General features: G+C 35.3%; 2 protein-coding genes across 9 annotated transcripts in view; one reads left to right on the top strand and one right to left on the bottom strand.

Moving 5' to 3' along the window:
- LOC144974870 (serine/threonine-protein kinase Nek7-like) lies at positions 1-21954 on the bottom strand. 5 transcript variants are annotated; one of them, XR_013645827.1, is made up of 13 exons: positions 21332-21724; positions 19840-20097; positions 19180-19280; positions 17560-17656; positions 15696-15803; positions 14240-14353; positions 13469-13682; positions 11941-12150; positions 10154-10309; positions 8098-8189; positions 7389-7650; positions 2109-2208; positions 1-223 (listed from the first exon to the last, which is right to left on the bottom strand). XR_013645827.1 is itself a non-coding variant. In XM_078918282.1 (13 exons), the coding sequence occupies exons 1-13, from the start codon at positions 21413-21415 to the stop codon at positions 128-130; spliced, it is 1884 nt and encodes a 627-aa protein (XP_078774408.1). In that variant the 5' UTR covers positions 21416-21724; the 3' UTR covers positions 1-127. The 5 variants fall into 5 exon arrangements, 4 of the variants coding, with proteins under 4 accessions (XP_078774408.1, XP_078774409.1, XP_078774410.1 ...); XM_078918282.1 differs by having other exon boundaries at positions 7397-7650; XM_078918283.1 differs by lacking the exon at positions 21332-21724 and adding an exon at positions 21854-21954 and having other exon boundaries at positions 10-223; positions 7397-7650.
- The window catches only part of LOC144974868 (SLIT-ROBO Rho GTPase-activating protein 1-like), a 231729-nt gene continuing 229990 nt past the window's right edge, over positions 21879-23617 (top strand). The window contains exon 1 of one of the 4 annotated variants that reach the window (XM_078918277.1): positions 21879-22285. In XM_078918277.1, the coding sequence (XP_078774403.1) occupies positions 22222-22285 (64 nt within the window). In that variant the 5' untranslated portion in view covers positions 21879-22221. The remainder of the gene's footprint in view (positions 22286-23617) is intronic. The other 3 variants (XM_078918275.1, XM_078918273.1, XM_078918274.1) reach the window with 3 other exon arrangements.

The following is a 23617-nucleotide window of genomic DNA, read 5'->3' as shown; positions in this document are numbered from 1 at the left end:
TTTTTTTCATTTTCTTTAGGTTTTTATATGGTGTTTCTTTTTCATAATAAATGAATAATGCAAAATTCATGGGTAAATTTCTATTACGATAAAGGGTTTAAGTGGAGATAAGTGGAGATAATAAAAATCAACAATTGTATAACGAAGTTTCTCCAATCTGCTGTAACAAATGCTCGCCATAGAGGGCATATCCACGAAGACCCATTATCTTGATGAGCATGCACTGAAATTAAAAAAAACAACAAAACATTAAAATTATTGGTAGTCTTGATACAATAAATTTACACCATAATTAATATCAATTTGAACATTCATATGAATTCAAAATGTTGTTTCTTTAACCTTTTGACACAAAAATACATCAAACTAAATTATTTTAATTTTGAAAAAAAATTTCGAAATTCTTTAGTTCTCACTTTATCTAAAATAAGGAAAAATTATAATCTATAACCTGGGGGGCTGACATCAAAAGAATAGCTGGAAAAAACTTCTAAAAAAGTCGACAAGTGATCAGAGTAGCACTTTAAAAAGTGATTCTTGCTTGTCTTTTTGTTTCAGCCTCAAACATTTGTGGTCATGTGCCATTTTTCTACACAGAAGGCTACTTGGTTTCTATACTTAAAAAAAAATTCAATACTGACATCTTTTTGTGTCGAAATGCTATGAAAATGACCTGTAGGCACACTTAATACGATTCATATTACTTGATACATTTATCTAAGAGTACTTTTATAACCAACATTTTATTTCGCATAATGCAAATCCTACACCTTCTTTGATATAAAACTCTTATATGTCACCTCTTATCTTGTCACCCCAATTCCAGTGAGGAAATATGAGTAAATGGCATAATACTGGGTCCGTGTGATCATTATCATGTGCTTAACATGGCTTGTCTATTCACTTTACCCCATCACCAGCCAGGCCACAATAATATACCATTTGAAAATTCATAGAGGTTTTGAGATCTTAACATTATATCCTTTAATTGGTCGACTCATAAAATTTAGATTAGGCCGTACCACATTGACGGATATTTCACTCAATTGGCCATATTTTTTGTTCTCTGTTGGGCAGCAACTGACAACTTTGCTCCTTGTCTCAGTCACTTTTTCCAATAATGTATTTATTAATGGCAATGACAAAAACGAATCTTATCTTGAAATCGGTACAGAAAGGATTTTAAATAAGTCAATATCAATACTTGAAAATTGCCAATTACCCAACAAGGCTCACAGTTTTTACAATTAGTGGTTTCTAAAATATGTCTTATTCCTTTATATTTCAATATAACGCCTAGATAATTCAAATGACACTTAGAGAAAATTTGCTAACACTTTGGTTTGAGTGTTAACTTAAAAGTGACTTTGAGGGCTGAAATGGATGCTACAAAGCAAGATTTTTAAAAGTATACCCTAATAGGCTACACTTAGAATGGTCTGGCGTATAATGTATTTCAAGTAAAAAGTAAGACCCAAAACGCTAAAAATTTGGACCATCAAAAATTTTATTGACAGAGTAATAACAATTATGATATCGATATTATGTAAAATACTTGGGCTATGTATCTAAGAACATCCAGACCAATAGAATTCTAATTGTAGTCCAGCTGCAGAGTCAAAAATTGCAATATTAACACAATGTAGTGCAGCCAGAACATATCGAAATGCTCGTCTGTTCAAGAAAACACTTAAAATTACATTCTATAACAAAATGGTCAAAACAGTTCAAGTGGAAAAATTACACAATTTTGGATGGTATGGACTAAAAATTGTCATCATTCCTAAAAACACCGACCTAGTAATTAATAAAGACCAAAATCTTTTTTTAAGCTGTGGCGGGGCACAGGACATTTGGAAATATTTTTTGTAGCCTGTACAAGTACCAAAATGAAATAATGTTTCTTGCAATCTTTTTTATGTTGGCAGTAACAGAGGGTTGACAGTATACGGTGAAGCAGGGGGGGGGGGGGGGGGGGGGGTATCAGGAGTACCATCAATCGGTTAGTTTCAGAACTTTTTATTTTGAAAAAAAAATTAGCATTTCAACTAAAATGCACTTTAGCTAAATGAAATATATTGAATAAAATTGAACAAAAAATGTTGTACCTTGAGAATGTGTGGATCCTCTCCATGAAAGACTATGATAGTGTTTTTAGCTGCCTTCAATACTGACTCTGACAGGTCTAGAGCAATCTCTTTGTCTTCTCTGTGAAAAAACAAAAACAGAAACAAGCCATTAACGTAATTATTAAATTATGAAATACTCCACCATTCTCCAAGGCAAATCGTCCATTCAATACAGAAAGTTCATACATTTTAAAAAACATTTTGTACAACTTGATTTGACCCTTTAGACATGGGGTTTGCTTTGATTCCAACCGGATATAATATCTTACACTTTTCACCAAGAAAGCAATGCAACTTTTTGCTTCCATGAAATGCAAGTGAATAAGAATAATTTTATAACACATCTAAAACCGTTCTAGCAATGCTATCTCTCATTGATTTATATCTTTAACCCAAAAATTATTTGTGTGGACTCAACTTCGGTGTACATCAAAATTACTCTTACATATAATGACCTTTTATTATTATTTGTTATTATTATTATTATTATTATTATTATTATTATTAATATTATTATTATTATTATTATTATTATTATTATTATTATTATTATTATTATTATTATTATTATTTCTTTTTTACCAATGTAATTAACCGAATACGGAAAGTATTCAGATGTTAACATTTAATGCATTCTTGATTTGTTGAAGAAATATGCTTTGTCCAAAACCAAGGTGTTCTGTAAAATGGTTTATAGCTAAGTACTGCCAATCATTTCAATAAAACCAAGCTAACAATCTGTCAGGGAATCAATGGACTGAAATAATTCCTCCAGAATACAGAGAGTCAAACATTGGCCATTTGGGTAGCCACTCTTCCAGATGAACCACTGGCTCTTTCCTTAACCAAACGTGTTAATATAAATAACAGTTATATTGAATTCACATTACAAACAAGAAACTAAAATTTTAAAAAGCGAAAAAAAAAAAAAAGAAGATAGGTAACAATGCAAAAAAAAAAGAGACAAATAGAAGTAGCGCTAGAATAAAATTAATAAACTAGAGAATAGAGAAGAGAGAATAGAATTGAATCATATCTAATGGGAATGACAAACAGACAAGTAGTCAAGTTTCACTGCAAAAGTTGAGAGAAACGCAAAATATCAAATATCTTAAAATCATATCTAATATTTCTGAAATTAAGCCTGAAACATCGAGTAACTGCGACAAACATGTGGTAATATTTTAAATAATAATTCGCTCATACTACATGTCAAGCATTTCGACCAATTGTATCAAACACGATTCAATAATATTTCTGGGTCTACAGATTTGGTGGGAAGCTCCTTGCAATATACCATTATCTTAGTCAGATAGAAGTAGACGCAAAACATGTTTTAACTTCAACAGCTTCATGACTCCAAAGATTACAATGGTACTTAAACTATGTCTCAACAAATCTCCTTTCTTCTTCTTCTAGGTTCCATGCCTGGTCCAGGCTTCGGATACTGCATGAATTATCTCTCTCCATTCCTCCCTGTCTCTTGCTTTTTCAAACAGCTCTTGGATTGTTAGGTTGGTGAAGCCCTTCAGTTGGTCTATGAGTGTTTTTCTTTGTCTCCCCCGGGCGCGTTTACCAGGTATTTTTCCACAACTTGCCAGGTATTCATTCTTATCTTTCCTTACTATGTGTCCGAAAAAGGATAGTTGTCGATCCACTATTAAGGGCATTAGTTTCCTTTGTTGGTATGTTTGTTTTAGCACTTCTTCGTTCGTTTTGTGTGCAGTATACGATATTCTCTGCATCCTTCTCAAGCACCACATTTCAAAAGCTTCAATGTTCTTTTGTGTTTCTGCATTTGTAGTCCAGCTTTCGCATCCGTATAACAAGATTGGCCACACGTAGCACTTCAAGACTCGGAATCTAATCCCGAACGACATCTGTTTGTTTTTCAAAATGTTTCCCAGGTCCATGAAGGCCTGTTTGGCTTGAGTTATTCTTGCTCGTATGTCTCGGTTACATCTTCCATCTGTTGTCATTATTGAACCTAGGTATTTAAAACTTTCTACGTTGGTAAGTTGCTCGCCGTGAATCGTTATATTGCAGGTGTTGTTGTTTTCGGGGTTTTTCTGTATTACCATGCATTCCGTTTTGGTGATATTCACTTCCATTCCCTTGGCTTCACTATCTACTACCACTTTGTCAACAATCTTTTGAAGTTGGATTTCTGATGTTGCAATGAGTACCGTATCATCTGCGTATCTTATATTATTTATGTTGTGACCTCCTACTTTTATTCCCTCCATATTATTTATGCCCCTCATGATTGTTTCTTGGTATAGATTAAACAGATCTGGTGAGGCAACACACCCTTGACGGACTCCTTTCTTAATAGGAATGGAATTTCCTGTAGAGTTTCCGATTTTGATAGATGCCTGCTGGGTGTAGTATAATGTTTGCATGAGTCTGAGGTCTTTCTCATCAGCGCCAATGGAGTGCAGTTGTTTTAGTATTTCTTCGTGGCTACTCTATCAAAAGCTTTTTTGTAGTCGACAAAACAGAGGTATAGTGGGGTCTGAACCTGTATAGCTCTTTCACTTAAAACACGGAGGAGGTATATTGCGTTCCTTGTCCCTCTGTCAGGTTGGAATCCATATTGTTCTTCTGCGATTTCGGGGTTAATCTTATTCCTTAGCCTGTTGATAATTATACGCAACAGTATTTTGTTGATGTGGCTTATTAAACTTATAGTTCTAAAATTTTCACATCTGACTGCACCTGCTTTCTTTGGTATTGCTATGAAAATAGAGTTACAGAGATCTTCTGGAATTTTCCCAGTATTGTATATATTGTTGAATAATATGTGAAGTTCATCAATTGCTAGATCTCCTAGGCTTTTTAATACCTCTACAGATATTTCATCAGGGCCTGTTGCTTTACCATCCCTCATTCGTTCCATGGCATGTTCAATTTCACTTTTGGTGATGTTTGGTCCGCTTAATGGTTCTTTGAATTTCAGTGGTGGTTCATTTCTATTTGGATCATTGTACAGTTCGCCTATGTATTCTACCCATCGGCTTTCTATATGTTGTTCTTCAAATAGCAGTTCCCCTTGTTTGTTTTGGATACAACTTCCTGCTGCTTTGCTTTTCCTTTTCCCTGATAGTTCTTTTATTCTTTGGTGAGCTTGTTGGGGGTTGGGTTTGTATTCTCTTTCGATTTCGCAGCATTTCCAGTCTAGATAGTTCTCGTGTGCCTCGATGCATTTGGATTTAATGTGGTTGTTCAATGTTTGGTATTCTGCAGACCCTCTGTTGCATTTTCGTCTTTCTTCAAATAGGTTTAGAATTTCATTTGTCATCCATTCCTTTTTGCTGTTTATTTGAGCTATTGGTAAATGCTTTTCTGCAGTTGCTTTGACACACTTTTGGAATATATCAAATTGTTTTTCACATTTTTCGTTATCAGGTTCACTTTGGCTTTGTATCATGAGTGCATTTTCAAATTCTTCTCTCATTTTTGTTTGTATGCCATTGTCTTTGCATAACCTGTAATCCCTCTTTATTCTACCAGCTGTTCTCTGAATAGCTTTAAACTTTATCCTTACTGTACAAACAACTGGGACATGGTCACTGTCTACATCGGCGCCTGGATAGGTTTTGCAATTTAATATGCCATTTCTGAATCTTGATGATACTGCTATAAAGTCTATCTGGTTCCTTGCTCTGTCCCCTGGTGATTGCCATGTCCAGGTTCTTCTTGGGTGTTGTTGAAACCAGGTGTTTGAAATCATTAATTTATTTGTTCTACACCAATCTGCCCAGATGTTTCCTCGTTCATTTCTGTCTCCGAGTCCATGTGGTCCGATTATGTCACCATCTCTGCCTCTGCCAATCTTAGCATTTAGGTCCCCCATTACCATAAGGACTTCTTGTGATTTACACATTCGTTTTGCTTTGTCTAGGGAATGGTAAAACTCTGTCATATCTGCATCTGTCGCCTCTTCTGTTGGTGCATAAACTTGAATAATATTGGTGTCAACTACAGGTCCTCTTAGCTTAACCAGCAAAACTCTGTCTGAGATTGCTACGTGCCCTTTGTAAAATTTGGTTGATTTTTGGTCTAAGATCATCCCTACTCCTTTTTGGAAAGAGGTTCCACCACTCCATATGATCTTATATGTCGTGTTGTTTTCTTGTTTTGACATGGTTCCCTGCTCTTTCCATCTCATCTCTGCCAGGCCAAGAATATTTATTTGGAGCCGTTTCATTTCTTTTAGAATGTTGTTTAGTTTTCCTTTTTGGGCACAGGTCCTGACATTCCATGTCCCAATTTTGGTTTTGTCACATTTGTTAAATTTATTTCGCCTAGTAATTGGCTGACGGTTCGGTGTGACCTGACGAACATCACGCTCCCAACCGAGCGAGGCAGCAGTCTTCCGTGAAAACATGCTCCCCTTTACGCTGTCACCGTTTAACTTTTTGGACTTATTCATGCAGTTAACTCGGCAAAGTTACAAGAATGGTTTGCCATTGCCTATTCTTGTCGCCCTCTGCAGTTGGCCAGCTTGACCTGTTACCGTTCGACACCACGAGGAGGTTGCAGTAGGGCTTGATGATGATCTCCTTTAGCCATTAATTATTTCTTTTACATCAAGAGTCGATTATGAGAGCTGGTAGGTATTTGGTGGTATAATATTCATATCTATTCTAAGATGAGAGAAAATAAGTCATAAAAAATACTTAAATTATGGCTTTGATTTGGCTTAATTGAATGTCCTCATTAAGTATTGTTAGATAGTTGGAAAATACGAATAAAGTTGCAATGCATTTAATAAATAATTTTTTTTTCTCATCCTACTAACATTTACCATTAAATAAATATGAATAGTTACATAGTGGCTTTCCAAGGATTCAGCAGTCCTATGAAAACCAAATTTCCATTTCCTTCAGTATGAGTTGCGAGTTCAACGTCTTTCTTGTGCTCTTGCAATAGTCGTAGCTGCCTATGGCCAGATACTCTTTCACATTTGAATTGAGTAAGATAGTATATATGAAGTTCTTATTTATCCATAACCAAAGGACTTAACTAATTGAACCTGCAACCACTGAGCTCTTGTCTTTCCATCTTGAGCTCATAAATTTGGGTCATTCAGACCCTGCATATCAATATTGATGTCGAAAAAAACATCAGAGACACCATTTTGTTGTACAATTAATATGCAAAAATTATTTTGATTCCCGTCCAACCCATTCCCTTTCACCCTCTTCGCTCGCCAAAAATGTTTTGAAAATAAAGTGTGAAAAATAGTGTGCACACATTCCTACGGCGTGTTAATATCATTTCCTCCAACATTAGCTTGTTCGGTCGATCTGTTGTTGATGTAAACAGCTGTCTGGGATTGGGTAAAGATGGTGACTAATCCACTTGCCACATCGTCGTCATCATCATCATCATCATCATCATCTTCATGAACATCATCATCATCATCATCATCAATTTTGTGAACATCATCATCATCATCATCTTTGTGAACATCATCATTGTTACTATTTTTGTCTGAGGAGTCTGATGTCGAAAACTGAAGAAGAAAAAGAACATTTTGCATTCCTGTGGGTAACATGAGTATCTGGCTAGTAACAGTATTGTCTATGTCAAATTTTTGTTGTTGTAAAATCAATGGAGCTGTTTAACAATCTGCAAAATGAGTGGAAAGGAAATGATAATATAATCCTCTCATGATTGGAAATTTAAAATTTTACTAAAGAGAATTAACAAGTCATAAAATGATGTTGTTCTTATTTTTAGTTATAAATCTATAAGTCGACTAATCAAATACACTACTTTGTTTAAGCAAAATAATGAAAAATCAAGAGATCTAAATATTTATTGTCATGACCTCCCGAGAGAAAAAACAAAAAAAAACTTGTTTCTCTCTCAGAGGAGGACAAAACTAATAATTGGCTATTTTTGTTTTTACTCTCAACTAAGAAGTAAAAATTAAGTTTTTAAAAGAAAGCTTGTCTACCTGAGAATCTGAGGGTTTTGGTTTGAATCGATTTCTCAGCCACTGTATTGAATCTCGAGTCAAAGTATCCATGTATTCATCAAGCCTTGGATCTGCCCAAAATAGGTGGGGGGGGGGGGGGAACAACAAAGAAACAAACATGTGCATTGGGTCATTTAACTTGTGATTAACAGTGTCAGCATTTGCACAATGTGATAAATCAATAAAATTGTATGATTTCCTCGTTATCTTCATGTTGAATACGACATTCTTCTTGAGAAATAACCAATCACTTTTCCTTAAAGATATATATCTTCATTCAAAAGTTCTTGTGGAAAACAGTTTCACTGCCAAGTTATCCAATGTTTTTCAAACTCAAAATTTGTTTGCCCAGCGGGTCTTACATCTGGAATTGAATTTCCATTCCATTCAATATAAGTCGCCTTTTAGATACCACTTTTGTAGAAGTTTTGTATTAAGATCTATTATTGCCAATGACTGAGTACTCATTCATATCTGCATCCAAAGGAGTAATGTATGTTAAGTCGACAAAATGTCAAGCCAGGGGTTTGCAATTAGTAGTATTACAAATATAATCACTGACTTTGCTCAATATCAATATATTTTCTCACAAGGCAAAACAGCATATTATTTAATCATAATGCTACTCGTATTGTATTGAAAGTAACAGCTCTGATTGCCACGTCTATTGGTGGGATATTAAGAAAGTGAAGTGAAATATCCTTTATTTTTAGTTTTATTTTAAATTTTTAATTTTTAGTCTTAGGACCATATCAGTCTATTAGTCAAATGAGGCATCACACGATAAAAGGCCTGATCTGTGGTCTACAAAATGGTCTGTTTACCTAACCAAGCAGTCAATGTCTACCACTGGGCACGAATTCAATTATTATAAAAGAACTGTCATTTAAAAAAATTATCACAATCTTATTGGTTTTGGGCTCCCGGGCTATATATATATTTAACTATCACACAACATGTCACACCACTTACTACACAGTTGGGAAATGAACTGAATTTTTACAAAATATTACGTTGCTGTTGAGTACAGATTAACAAGATATAGAGATAACATGGTGAACATATGACATATTGTGTGTACAATTTTAAAGCGCAGTAATTCCCTCTTCAGGATTACAAAAGATTGCAGAATAAAGGTTGTGATATTTTTTTTCACAATAGTCCTGAACTTATGTTCAAAACCACAAGGGCCAAGAAGCTAGATTATCCCTTGGTATAAAATAACAAAACATTTATTAGCTACCTTTTGGATAGTAAGCATATCTATCACAAAGTACTTTCCATCAGATCTAACAGATCCAGCATTGCTGGAGAGAAAAAAATCTTGTTTTGTATGTTTTTAAGGTTTTACGGCGCTTGCAACACATTTAGGTCTTATCAGCGCCAGTAAAAAGTAAAAAAGGAATAAAATTGGATAGTAAAAACATTCTAGATGTACAATTAACAGGACTTGAGGAAAAAGTAAGACAAAGGGGGATGGTTCAAACAGGGAACAGATTCCAAAAGCACACTATCAGTGTACTTAGTTTGAGATCACCTAAAAGTCTCACCAAGACACCAGCACAAGATCCCACTAAGAAGAACACACTCAAATGTTTACAAAAAACAACTAAATAACAATACATAACAGAGAGATGATTTACAAGAAAAAAAATATCATCTCCCCAAACTCTCACCATACATTCGACTGTTTCCCTCCCAGCCAAGGACTCTGGCCAGGGAAAGACAAAACCTAAGTCTCATTCCAAGACAAAGACAGAAAGCGATTGGAAAACAAATACAGGGGGATAGAAGACACCGCGCGTACCCCCTGCCCACTATGGGAGGTCGGGAAACCCCAAGCAGAAATCTTGAATAAACCTGATAAAGACCGATTGGTACTTTTTCTTGTGACGCAAATTCTCCACCACTGGGCCTTCTGGACCCTTGTTTTCTTAGATGATGCATTATTATGAAATGAGCAGTCCTCTTCGAGGGAGGAAATGTTAATACTGTGTGTGCAATCATATATTCTACATCTAGTGTAACAACTTACTTGCTTGTTGAAGTGAATCAATGTAATTATTATATTCATCTTCTGGCTCATAGAAACCTTGGGAAGACTCAGGATTAGAGTTGTCTACAGGATGTTGTGGTAGACGAGGATGATAGGTTCCACTGTCATTTGTTGCAGCAGGGAAGGAATTATTGCCTGTGAAAGTAGTTGGCGGGTAAAATTTTAAAAAAATCATAAGTTGAAATATTTTATCTTCCATAATGACATTTCATTTTTCAATTTTATTACACACTGCAATCTGCTTATGATAAACTCTCGGAGACCTAATACAAAATTAATCTTATTCCTGATTTATCTCATCCAAAACTTAAGGAAAATTAGATTCATTTGGGAGACAATGAGGAGCTGGCTAATAGTTAATCTTGTGAAAACATTTTATGAAAAGTAGGACAAGAGCATGATCTGTACTAGCCCCTCCAGTTATCTTGGAGATCAAAACAGGGAGAATGTTAAGAATTATTTGTGCTTTCATTAAAAACATGAACTTGATAATCTACTGAAGCTTTTATCGTCTTCAATAATCTTACGGTGATATTAGGGAGTCCCAACAGCTCAGCTGGTAGCATGCAATGGCCACTGTATTTAACACTACAGGAGTGGGAATAAATTCTGGCTCTATGTCTTCTTTTTCAGTCCTCATCCCACAATGGGTATGGACCACCAATGAAACTTTTCCATCCTCTACTGTCGTTGGCCAGTCTTTCCATCTCCTGCCAGCGCATCCCAGATCTCTCCAGCTCTATCAGAAAGTCTCTTCTAGAGGTTGACCTTGGTCTTCCCTTTTTTCTCTCTCCTGATGGATTCCATTGCAGGGCTGTCCTTGTGATATTGTCCTTTGGTTTCCTCAATCTGAATCCTCTACATCTCCGTTTTATTTTGTATAATTGCCTTTCAACAGCTTCTTGTCCTGCTCTTTTCCACACTTCTTCATTTTAAATTTTGTCAATCCATTTTATCTTCAGGATTTTCTGAAGACATCTATTGACAAATGTTTGGAGGCGGTGAAGGACGGATTTAGTGGTTTTCCAAGTTTCTGAGCCATACAGGAGGAGAGACTTGACATTTGAATTGAATACTTTGAATTTTGTTTCCATTTTAATTTTTGTTGCTTTCCAAATGTTGTTAATAACAAGAAATGAAGTGAGTGGGAAAGTGCCAAAAGACAATAGAGAATAAACATTTTGCGGCAGCAATGGGGGCTCGAGTAGGTGGGACATGTTCCTCTTAAGGTGCAGGAGACAAAACCCACTGGCGGGTGGTACATGCTCTGCTCCTCATCCACCCACCTCATCCTGTAGTGTGATGTCTTCTACAAGTCCTATTCTTAATTAATCTAACCCTTTAGCTTATACTTATGGTGAGATGACCTTCTCCAGCATGGGTGAGCAGGACTCAAGAGCTATGGAAGGTAACCTGTCTAGGAGAAGGACACTCTAATATAAAACCATGGGTGGACAAGGCCCATGAGCTTAGGAAGACTACTTGGAGTGAATCTCAGAACAATAATCCTGGCCCTCCGGGATAGGGGGTTGGGCACTGGGCCAACAACCCGGTCCTGTAAAAACATACAACGTTACAGAAAGACCAAGAAACTGGCTCTATGTACTCATGGCTTTAAAAAAGAAAAAAAAACCCCAAAAAACAGATCATCATTATGTCACTGACCCAGACATGAGAACTTTAACACAGTAAAATGCTCAATGTCTGTTTCTGACGATTAAGTCATTTAGCATTAACTCTAAAAAGTAATTAATATAAATAATTACCCTCATCAAGTATTTCGATTTGGTTAGCTCTGCCTTGAGCTTTTAGAGATTTAAGTATTTTCTTTTTCTTTTTCGCCTTGGGTATAGGCAACGGCCGTGGTGAATTGATTGACCCCTGGTCTTGGAATGATTTTAAATCTTCCTGGTTTCTATATCCGACATCTCTAGATGGCATGTCATTGTTTGAATCTCCAAAACTGGAGTCCTCTTCTGTGAAAATTTAAAACAAAAATTACATTAAACAAGTGCACATTTATATAGCACAGCCATGCTCAATGAGCTCAACTTCCTAGATTGATTTACCTTCCCATTTCATTTGGTACAAATCGACTGTTATGCACCCTTTTGTACTAGCAATCTTGCAACATCCTTTTATGCCTACAGTCAGGAACTCACATTTGGGTTGAGTGGGATGATTGTATATAAAATGTGATACTCGGGGACACAGTGAAGTGATTAGAATTTTGTAACCATTATCCCTCATTCAATCACTGACCATGCTCAAATCACTAGATGTATACATCTGTATGTATGTATGTATGTATGTATGTATGTATGTATGTATGTATGTATGTATGTATGTATGTATGTATGTATGTATGTATGTATGTATGTATGTATGTATGTATGTATGTATGTATGAATGTATGTATGTATGTATGTATGTCTGTCTGTATGTCTGTATGTATACATGTATGAATGTATGTACATGCGTAATATACTAAATGGAACTGAAAATGTAAAAGTCATTACAATGATACAGATTAGATTATGTTCAAAATCATTATAAACTTTTTGTTGTGTAAAGTGTTACTCAGAAGTAGGCGATTGCAATACCATTGGATATTCTACATTAATTAGTATTCCAGTCTGTGAAATTTAGCATACTCGACCACACCTACACATACCCCTCCCCTCCCCACACACACACACATACTCACATTTATGGACACACATCTAGCACAAACACCCACACACATAGATGAAAGCAGCCACATGCACAAAAATACATTTTTCTCAACATCAGGGGGTGCATAAGGCCTGTACATTTTTTGTCTATTTCATCCTTTGCTAAGAGTGACATCCAGCCTCAATCCTTTCTTTCTCTGCCATCCAGCACCATAATATTTACTGGTCTTCCCATCTCTCTTTACTTTTCTTAAAACTACATCTTTATAAAATGCAAAAAAGTGGAGGCCAAGGATCTTAATTTCCTTCAGTTTAAATATTATGGAAGTAGCACGGTGCAGCAATCTAGTCTAAACCTTTGAATTCTGAAGATATTGGATTTGAGTTTGATCTACTGCGCGGTGAGGTCAAAAGCAAGTCATCTCACCATAGATCACTATGCGCTGTTTGTATGGAAACCTGGAGTGGTACAACCATTGAGCGGTGCTTCTGACTTTTATAAAATTTCCTTAAAGAACTAAACAAATAAGCACAAGAAACAAAACAAAAATCTCAGGGTATAAAATTTCAATTTTCTTTAGACTATCATTTTTCAATTCAGATTATAAAAAGTTCATACCTGAAAAACTCTGATTGTGTTTCTTTGAATCTTTAAATGTCTTTTGTTGATTGTGGTTGTCATCCATTTTACCATCAGCTTTCAGTGGCAGAATGGTGTCACTTGCTGAGGAGATCTCATAGGACTTGACAATATCACATATTTGTTTTTGATCAAAAGGAGCAACATCTATGGGTTGAAAGGGTTCGGATGAAAATCGCTTCCCGTGGATTTTCTGATGATGGAAGGATATAGTAAAGTTCTAACTAGAGTCACTAGACAAGATAATCAGCTTCCCAGTATGTACTAGAACCAGAATAATAATTGGAATAGCCAAGTTAAAGTGTTTTTAGAAAAAGTGAGGTTTTATACAGCGCAATATTAATTTAAAGTGCCCAAAGCACTTTACAAGATGCCAGAAAGTATAGAAGATGGTAGATGTAATTCTCCCAAATAAAATTATTATTATTATTTTAGATTGATTTTTTCAAGTTAAATCTCACAAAGGTGAATTTTTGAAATATCAAAATTTAAACAACAATATGCTTAGGAGTCCCGATAGATCAGTTGCAGAGCACATGCTCACAAGCAATGGGAAAGAGATCAAAGCTTTGTGAAAACCATAACATTAGGATTGGTAATCATACAACCACCAAAACTCATTTCTGACACTAACTCATATAGTATGATTTTATGAGTTTTTAAACCAAAAATTCAAAGGAATTAACAAATCAACCTGAAAATTTCTGTAAAATACGAGTGACTAATGGAGTCCACTTGAGATTGACTTACGAATAAAACAAGGAGGATTTCTAAAGCATCAGGCCTGCTGCCAGAATCAACAGCCAGTAAAGAAAGAACAAGCTTTTGTAGCTTTCTCTGGTATGAGGACGGCATTTTGGGAACCTGAAAACAGATGAAAACATATCTTACAATAAAACCAATGAACATCACAAAAACTGATTGATAATATAATTGGCTGAAATTATATCCCCTCCACCCCCCACCCCCCAAGTCATGACGTTTGGTAAAATGTTGACCATGATTAAAATTTAAGGCTTTTTCTTGAGGAGGGAAAAAGAGATAAAATATTTTTGTTAATTTCAAATTACAGTGGTCATCACCTAATAATCCATCTTGTAATGGCCCACTTCAATAATAACTTCACATAGCAACATCCTGCTCTCTTTTTACTATAACCCCTCCCCCTCCCCTAATATCCTGCTTCTTGGTATAATTAACCGCGGTTTTTCACCAAATGCCCAACAACACCATAAGATCTTAATTGACCTATCATGCATGCAATGTGATCATCCTAACCAGAATTTGGTTCAAAAGCAAGTCGGTTGACATTTGAAATAAAATCACATGTCTTGCAAACATATTCAGACAGACTACTTTACAATAGACCCTATCAAGCTTTATCCACCGGGATGGCGTGTCTTACGTCAGATTAATTTCTATCGAGTGCCTAGTGATGCAGGTCGTTATTGCACTGTGCCTCTGATTCAAGTGTATTAAGTAAAATCATTGACAGCCACTACAAGAACACTCCCAAATGGTCATGTAGGAATAGCGTCTTTTGGTAGGGGTAGGGATAATCTCCCCACTCCCCCCCCCCCTCCTCTCTAACCCGCACCATCTGAAGGAAAGTATTTGTTTAAAAAACAAAAAAAGATAAAAATAAAACAAGTAAATTCTTTTGATATAAAAAATGTAGGTGGCAAAACTCTTCTAAACATTGATGATCAGAGCTTTACTTATTCCTACCTGCCTATCAATTTTGACTATTAACCCCCTACCCTTGGCTGTTTTTACCTAATAATCTATTCCGGCTAATAACCCGAGAATGTTGTTACCCAAGAGACTAGTTATTGAGCGGTGATCTATGTACAGGAAATGTTACACTGCCTGAACTTGTGGACACAGCAGCTTCAATAAATAATGTAATATGTAACAAGTAAATTTTTTTCATGCTCCGCCCCTTTTTTCAGCAAACAGCAATGCACAAAAAGTTGAAACTGAAACCAAGTCCAGAGAGATAAGAATTTAAGTCTTATTGTATATTGTCATTTTCGTTAAGAAGTTAAACAAGTTATCAAAAGGAAAATATAAACAAGACTCACTTTTGTATTTTTATTTGACTATTTGTTTTTGAAGTGAGCTCATATGAATTCTTACCATCTTACAATTCCCTATGAACAATCATTAAAATACATCCCCTTTACAACACTCAAATGAAATCTACCTTTGCAGAAGTGATATTTTGATGCAGTTCAGTCCAACTTTGGCCTTGAAATGTCTTCTCTAATGTCATGGCTTCATGGATACAACAACCAAGACTCCAAACATCTGTCTGGAGAAAAGAACAAAAACTTTCAACATCTTTATCTTAACTCGTCATTGCAATAATATAGTCATTTTATTTTTTTTTAAATTGGTAGGAGAGAGAGATCCAAGCGTGAAACATTATTCATTATTCATTTTGATATTTTTTAAAAGTTGATAGTCTCTAATTCTTGAAGTTGTTCTTCATGCAAGCACAAAAGCGTGAAGGCAGTCTGGTGGAGTTGTTTTACAAAGGTGATATGAATTTTGAGTCATCTATAATCGTCGTCAAGAATTTCAAGAACTCAATACTTGAATTAATAAAGCAGCCCATGACATGGATTTCAAAATCTCTCAATGTTATAGTGTGTGGATTGATTACTGCTGAAAATTTTTAGACAGCTATTTTTATTCTTTTACATTGTTGTCACAGAATTTATGACAATAATATATGAATAAAACACTATCAATCTTTAGAATAAAAACCAAAATGCAATTTTAGTATTTTGGCTTATTCTCAGCTATTGAAGAAGTCAAACAAATCAGCCATCCAGATGAGATAAACTCTATTGATGTACAGGGCAACCCTGATAGACGACAACCCTTTGATAGCGACATTGACCCCTAGTCCTGATTTTTTGCTATATTTTTTAGTAATAAAACCCCCAAAATAATGACATACAATTTTAGTAAAACCCTTGTTTAGCGACATCATTATAACAATAATCGGCAGTTGATACCTGACTATTGTCATTTCGTTCTCTTAACCAATAAAAAACGCTCCCCCCCCCCCCCATCCTATATGAGATCGTTTTGTTAACGAGCAATCAGAACACAAGTTTACTACACTGCGTGGAATCAATGCTAATTCATATGGAGCCACAACAAAAGAAGTTTATCAGTGGAGGAATTCTTAAGGGTCCATTAACCTTCCCTGTTAGCTAGCTGTCTGAGGTCAGTGGAGGTTAACTGATATCGGGCAATGAAGTGTCCAATGGGGCAATTATAGATATTTATAATTATAATAGCTCGGAAAACAATCACAACCGCTTTCACTTTACTATTTTTATTTGTAAAATCAATTGTTTTTCTAAACATGTCCAACATAATATTATTGTGGTTAATACCTAGGGTTTTAATTCTTTTTTACAATTTTTTTTTTTAAAACATCGCCTATCGTGGATCTACTAATTTCAAGTGCTTCTAAATTTTGGTGCACTTAAATCAAAATTTCGGTATTCAAAACTCATCAGCAGTATCACATGGATTTGATTTTACTCAAAATCAAAACTAGTTATGTGCATATATATTCCTGTGCCGTGTCATCATATGATTTTCTTGATTTATTCTTAGTTTTGTTAAATGGCATTTGAGCACTGTTAACAATCAATACAATGACAATGCACATTGGAGAGTGAAAGCATAACTGGTATATCCTTTGTAAATAGGAGAAATACACAATCACATTCTAACATTGTTGGGATGTGTCATCTCTCAGGCACTGGTCCACACATTGCAATGTAATGTATTCACGGGTCTCACCACCATCCCTTTTTCGGCCATCTTGAAGACCCCAGAAGAATGACATCCCTGGATAACGACATAATTTTCTGGTCCTGGGCGATGTTTCTATCCAGGGGCTGCACTGTAATTTTCACATTTAATTCATGCTGCTGGAGGTGAAAATTATGCCATAAACAGAAATGTCTATACCAGCATGTTACATTGATCCCTTCAATACTGCTATTTATTCAAGAAGATAAGACAGAAATAAACCAACATACTTTGTAGTTATAGGGCAGTCCTGTAAATGCCTCAGGACTCATGTAAGGAAGAGTCCCGGCAGTTGTATGCCTTTCTTGAACTGTGTGGTCCAATTCCCTGGAAAAGACAGATGTTCAAGCTTATTTTTTTTCCTTCTAAATACATAATTCAAGAAGTGGATACCAAAAACAGAAAATAAATAGATAAATAAATAAATAAATGAAATACAATAAATGATTGCCCTAAAATATGATCTTCTGCTTAAAATCAGATATCATGTAATGGTAAACTAGATGTAGAAAAGGGAATTTAAAGTCAAAATCATTCAATTTGAAGTAAGCCAATGTGCTCATTTCACTTGAGTGCCTAATTTTGTCGTTGAAATAGCATTTTTTCAACAAAATTGTCACATTGAAATTCATGACTAATAAGGAGAATGTGATTTTAATTGACATGCTTTTATAAAGGAGAATGAATGCAGTTTTTTTTTTACCTTAAAAAACCCAAAACCATCAAATTACGTAATTTAGATAAATGTGACTATATTTCACATTTTTGGTGTTATGACTTGTTTAGCATGTTATGAAATCATAACAATTTGAGGCAATAAACAATGTCGACACTATATCTCACAAAGGATAAAATATCCTATGTAAAAATATAAATATATAATATAAATATATGTACAGTAGTAGTAGTTGTGGTAGTAGTGGTAGTAGTAGTAATGGTAGTAGTAAAGTCTTAAACCGAGCTAATAACTTTGCTAGGTGGTCAGAGGGTTTTGGAAAAAAAAAAACTCCACACAGGTAGCTTTGTATATGAGCCCTGTGCTTTAGGATTGGTTGCCGTAATTCTTGTTTATTTCGCTGTGTGCAATGCAGAGTATACATCTTCATTAGTAATGCCAATGAATTGATGTTATATATTTCCTAGGTCATGATAATTTACAAACATCAACCTGGTCACCCCAATCCTGGAGAGAGCCCTACCAAAATAAAACACGCTCTAATTACAGACATCTTCGCCTTAAATCAGATAAATTACATGCTCTAAGTAATGAGTCAGTGACTCAGTGTCAAAATGACTTTCTATACAGATGTTTACAAAGCAACAAAATACCTTCTTCTCTAGCTGTCAAACATATTTGCTAAATTAATTTTACTATTGAATAAATCAACCGTCACAATACTATGCAAACCTGAGTTAATAAGTAAACAATTTTCCATAGAGAACTAAGAGGGATCTGGAAATGTGGCATTCCAAGATTGAGCTTAAAAAAATAATTGAGTTTTTATATAGCGCAGTATCCACTAAACATGCTAAAAGCGCTTTACAAGGGGTCCCTGGCCAACAGCAACATTTAACATTTAGGACGGGACATGACGGGTGTTAGGTGATATTACAATTTTTTTTTCGAACAGAGACAATGCTGTTAACAGCCAGGTACTCATTTTACACCCAAGTACGGTGAGAGAATGTGAGTAAAGAGCCTTTTCCAAGGACTCAACTATGCGTCGAGTGAGGCTTGAACCCAGGACCTTCCGATCCAAAAGCGAGTTTCATACCACAAGACCAAATAGCCGCACAAGAATGGAAATATCTACCCTATCACCTGAGCTACCAGGACCTCAAAAACATACCTGGCAACTCCTAAATCTCCTAGTTTGACATTTTGATTCTCATCTAGAAATATATTTGCTGGTTTCAAGTCTCTGTGAATCACTTTGAGGGCGTGCAAGTACTAGAGAGAAAAAAAAACCCAACAAATTCAAAACAAATTGGAGTCTGAAAGTAACAAAAAAAGTCATCATATAAAAATTAATAATAATTCACTTAAAAGCATCAGAATAGCTGGTTTTATGGGGAAAAAATATTCGTAAAAGAGAAGCATTGCATGTATTGATTTGAAAATATAGCTTCGTAGAATGGTTATCTTTCTTATTTTTTCCACTAAAACACTTCCTCCTACTTTATGACGTGTTATCTAATTCTTTAAAGTTTAAGTTAAAAGAAAATATTGGTGACATTGTTCTCATCCCTTCTGATCTCACAATCTTTACAGCTCTACTTTCTCCGGTGCATCTCATCAGTAAATGTTCGTTGGCTAATGAAAAATGTGAGTGTCTTTTCATTTACAATTTAATATGCTCTAACCAAAATGATCGAGCACTCTTATAATCTTCAAATACCTATATAATAGATTTATCGCGATAAAAATATGAAAATTTATTTAAATAAATGAAATTGTGCGATTAAGCTGTGAACTATGTGTTTTTTTACATTCTATCTGCTTGACTTACTCTCAAAACATCTGCTAGTTGAGCCAACCAGGAGATAATTTGTTTCTCAGGAACCAAAGATCTTCTTCCATGTAGGAGCTGTTCCAAGGATCCATAGCCACACAGCTCCATGATTAGGTAAAGATAAGGGCTACATATGAAGGCATCATAACAGTGTACAAGATGTGCGTGACACAATTTGAGCATTAATGTTCCTTCATTGCCACATTCTCCATCATTTCTATTCAATCTTAATATGTTCACGGTTTTCAAGGCAAACTGTCAAAGAAAAAGAAGTAAATGTTTAATATAATTTACATAAATGGACAAAACAAAAAAAAAAGAAAAGAAGAATGGATGGTGAGAAGTAAGAAACTTAGAGTCTATGGCTAACTCTGTAGTGTTTTGCCAGGATGATAGATTTATAAATTACAAGATGATCAACGAGTACCTTTTAGCCCGAAAAATTGAAGCTAGTCCTTTGCTCTTCTTTGTTAGGATAGTTGGGGTGCCAAAATTAAGACAATGCAATTGATACTATCATTTATGCTCAATGCAAGGACAACTATTCAGTATAGTAATCCTTGGCTCAATGTAATATTTCACATACAACAATCTCACACCTGGAGCAACTACAAAAGCAGGTCGTGTAAAACAACTTTATATTAAAAACGAAAAACAAACAAACAAAAACTTGAGTTTTTATTTAGCGCAATATCCACTAAACGTGCTCAAATCACTTTACAAAGGGTCCCTGACCAACAACACATAACATATAGAACAAGACACGATCCCTGTTAGGTGATATTAGTTTTTTTTTCTTCTACAAAGACAACGCTCTGTTAACGGCCAGGCTCTCTTTTAAAAAAAAAAAAAGCACTCTTATGATATATGTTGTGCTCAGGTTTATAATCTGGAATTGTCTTTATTTATTAGGCATGGACATTAAATTATACCAAGTAATACTGAAAGGATTATCAGAGGGAATGATATAAAATAATGTGTACTTCTTTGTAAGAGTGAACAATCGGTGCATGTTCCTATCATTTGCAGTCTGTCTTCCTCTTCGTTTATTTTTCTTTTATTTATTTAAAAAAAATTGTTGGTATATATTTCTGTTATAAACGTCCTCTAAGCCTAGCGAAGGATGAATTGTATTGTAATTTTTGTTTTGTTTCATCTATTAAAAAAAATTAGACAAATAAGCTATTTTTGGTGTTTACTTCAATCCAAAGTTCATGTCCAATAGAAATAAATAATATTATTCCAGACTCGAGTCCGAATTGCCACTGTTTGCCTTAATTTACTTCCTCATGTCATGCCGATATTTTAAAACTGTACCCTAATCTTCATTTATATTATTATCCCTTATGGGGTTTCTAGTTTCTGCACTTGACTACGGCGAGGGAGGGAAGGAATGAGAGAGAGAGAGAGAGAGAGAGAGAGAGAGAGAGAGAGAGAGAGAGAGAGAGAGAGAGAGAGAGAGAGAGAGAGAGAGAGAGAGAGCACAAACCTTTTCACACTTTTTATTTCCAGTCAGAAGGTATACATTTCCGAACGCCCCTGCTCCAATTTTACTTGTTATTTCGTACGCCATCACAAACGACCGAAGTTAGTGTTGGAAGGTCAAAATCGTCTCAATCAAATAATACATTTACTTGCATTTACTTGACAAGATTTATGAGGCATGTACTTCACACAAAAAAGACAGTTTCACACATTTTTATATCTTTATCTATCTAATATAGAGTGATAGAAATAAGAGGAGAATCAATCAATAAGACATCATGCTGACTGACATTGTTTTTCTTGTTTTGTTGTAAATTAATGTAAAGAGAACAGTTTCGTGAGGAGGCAAGTTGCAAATATTTCATCTATTCTGACTTTTTTTTCAAACACATAAAACCATGTGTTCAGGATCTTTAATCAACACAATATAGAAACATGATTTCTCCTTTAGGTACAACAAAAACAGAAACCGTCACTGTTTGAACTTGTTTTCCAAGAAATGTTTTGTTTCGGTCCTCGAACTCACCTCCTCACTGGTCGGTTTCCATTACACGGGAACTCCAAACACTAGATTTGTTACCAAAAATAGGACACATGACAAGGGGAGGTTTCCCAAGAAATTGTTTCGCTTCATCTTGATTGGTCCGGTCATTAAACCTAACGGTTTGATTGGCTCATTGTAGCGGCAATCGCGCTTTCAACGAGAGATCTCGTGGAAGTCACTTCAAAGCTGTCCTCAATGTTCTAATTCACTCTTTGCATAGACTTCGCATCCCTGTGCAACTTGGTGTGTGCATTGAAGCGTAAAATCTACACACCGCGGAAGTGATTTGATAACTCATCGGAATAATTCAAGATACTGGATAACATTATAACTGTTCTATCTATTTCAAGATGTCAGAACGGCGATCCAAAAAGGAGAAGGAGATAGTAAACGAATTCGACAGCCATTTGCGGGGTAAGTACGCTGAATATTTTCGTTTTTCTTGTCCTTAGCTCACTCTTTTTGGCTCACTCCCAACTTATTTTCTTACTTTGTAACTGTTTTACCCGCCTTCAAGTTCTCTTATTTGCGACAATTAAATGCCTTCAAGTTACTTGCCGCCCGGTTCACATATTTTCTCTCTCTAACCAGCCTTATCTCTTACTTGCGATTATTTGAAGTATAATTCCCTGCAGCATGTGTACAAGGTAAACAAAGACGGCTGATAGACGGCCCTCGGCCTTGGGGTTACTTCGGGATTGTTGACTCGGGTAGACTTTCCTATATCAGGTCATGTACCACCTAATGCGATATATGTTCACTCATCGGTTGGATCACGAAGATGAATATATTTTTTGATTTACATGTTATTTTCGGGTTAAAACTAAATTAGGAATTGTCTCATTCGGAAAATCAATCTTAATCTCTCTGCTTCATTTATCTAAAATGCTATCTGTCTAGACAATTTATATTGATTTCCCTCGTGAGTCATGATCGTGTCATTGTTTATAGGATGATCCGCATGATCCAGTGTTTATAAAATGATCCATTACGTTTTCGTGTTTTAATCCGACTGTTTGAATTTTTGTTACATCTCCCCCCCTCTCTCTCTCTCTGTCTTCCACCTCCCTTTCTCGCTCCCACCATCTAGCTATTTCTATCCCTCTCCCTTTCGCATGCAATGATATTCGTATCATTTCAATTGCAATTACATGTGTCAGTGTATAAAGTGTGCATTGTTGTGGCGGTTGACTCATTTCTCTGAATGTTTTGTAGATAAGTTAATTGACTTCATACATAATACGTAATCATCTCATGATCTTTCCACTGCTTTATATTGTACTGTCTTTATTCCATTTCAACAATACAAAAAAAAAAAGAAAAAAAAGACAAACCCCCCCCCCCCCACAAAAAAATACAAACAAACAAAAAAACAAAAACAAAACCCCAACAAAATACAAACAAACAAAACATAAACAACAACAGCAAATCAAAACAAAGTAATCAATATTATTCTTCTGCGTTTAGGTTTAGGGAAAGATAAACCACTTTATACTCTTTATACAAAGAAAAGGCAATCATATTATTGTTAGCTGACAGGGTAATTATATCATTTCTCATCCATTTATGAAAGAAAAAAACAAACTAAAGAAACGTTTCAAGAGAGAGAGGGAGAGAGAGAGAGAGAGAGAGAGAGAGAGAGAGAGAGAGAGAGAGAGAGAGAGAGAGAGAGAGAGAGAGAGAGAGAGAGAATCATAACACTATAGTTGATCCCTTTGAAATAAACGTGTGAAATCACATCTAGGG

This window comes from Berghia stephanieae, chromosome 6 (genome assembly GCF_034508935.2).
Source record: "Berghia stephanieae isolate SIO BIC M18660-M18661 chromosome 6, UCSD_Bste_1.3, whole genome shotgun sequence".
NCBI classification, from domain to species: domain Eukaryota; kingdom Metazoa; phylum Mollusca; class Gastropoda; order Nudibranchia; family Aeolidiidae; genus Berghia; species Berghia stephanieae.
The sequence above is the reverse complement of the archived record's forward strand: the minus strand, read 5'-3'. Positions and strand labels throughout refer to the sequence as shown.

Bases quoted from the DNA above. Each gene is read 5' to 3' on its own strand.
- LOC144974870 (XM_078918282.1), bottom strand. From the start codon at position 21,415: ATGGCGTACGAAATAACAAGTAAAATTGGAGCAGGGGCGTTCGGAAAT. The intron at 7,651-8,097 runs GTAGACAAGCTT...TTTCTTCTTCAG, and splicing joins CAAAACCCTCAGATTCTCAG to TTTTCGACATCAGACTCCTC. The intron at 2,209-7,396 runs GTAGGAATGTGT...GTTTTTTCACAG, and splicing joins GGAAATGATATTAACACGCC to AGAAGACAAAGAGATTGCTC.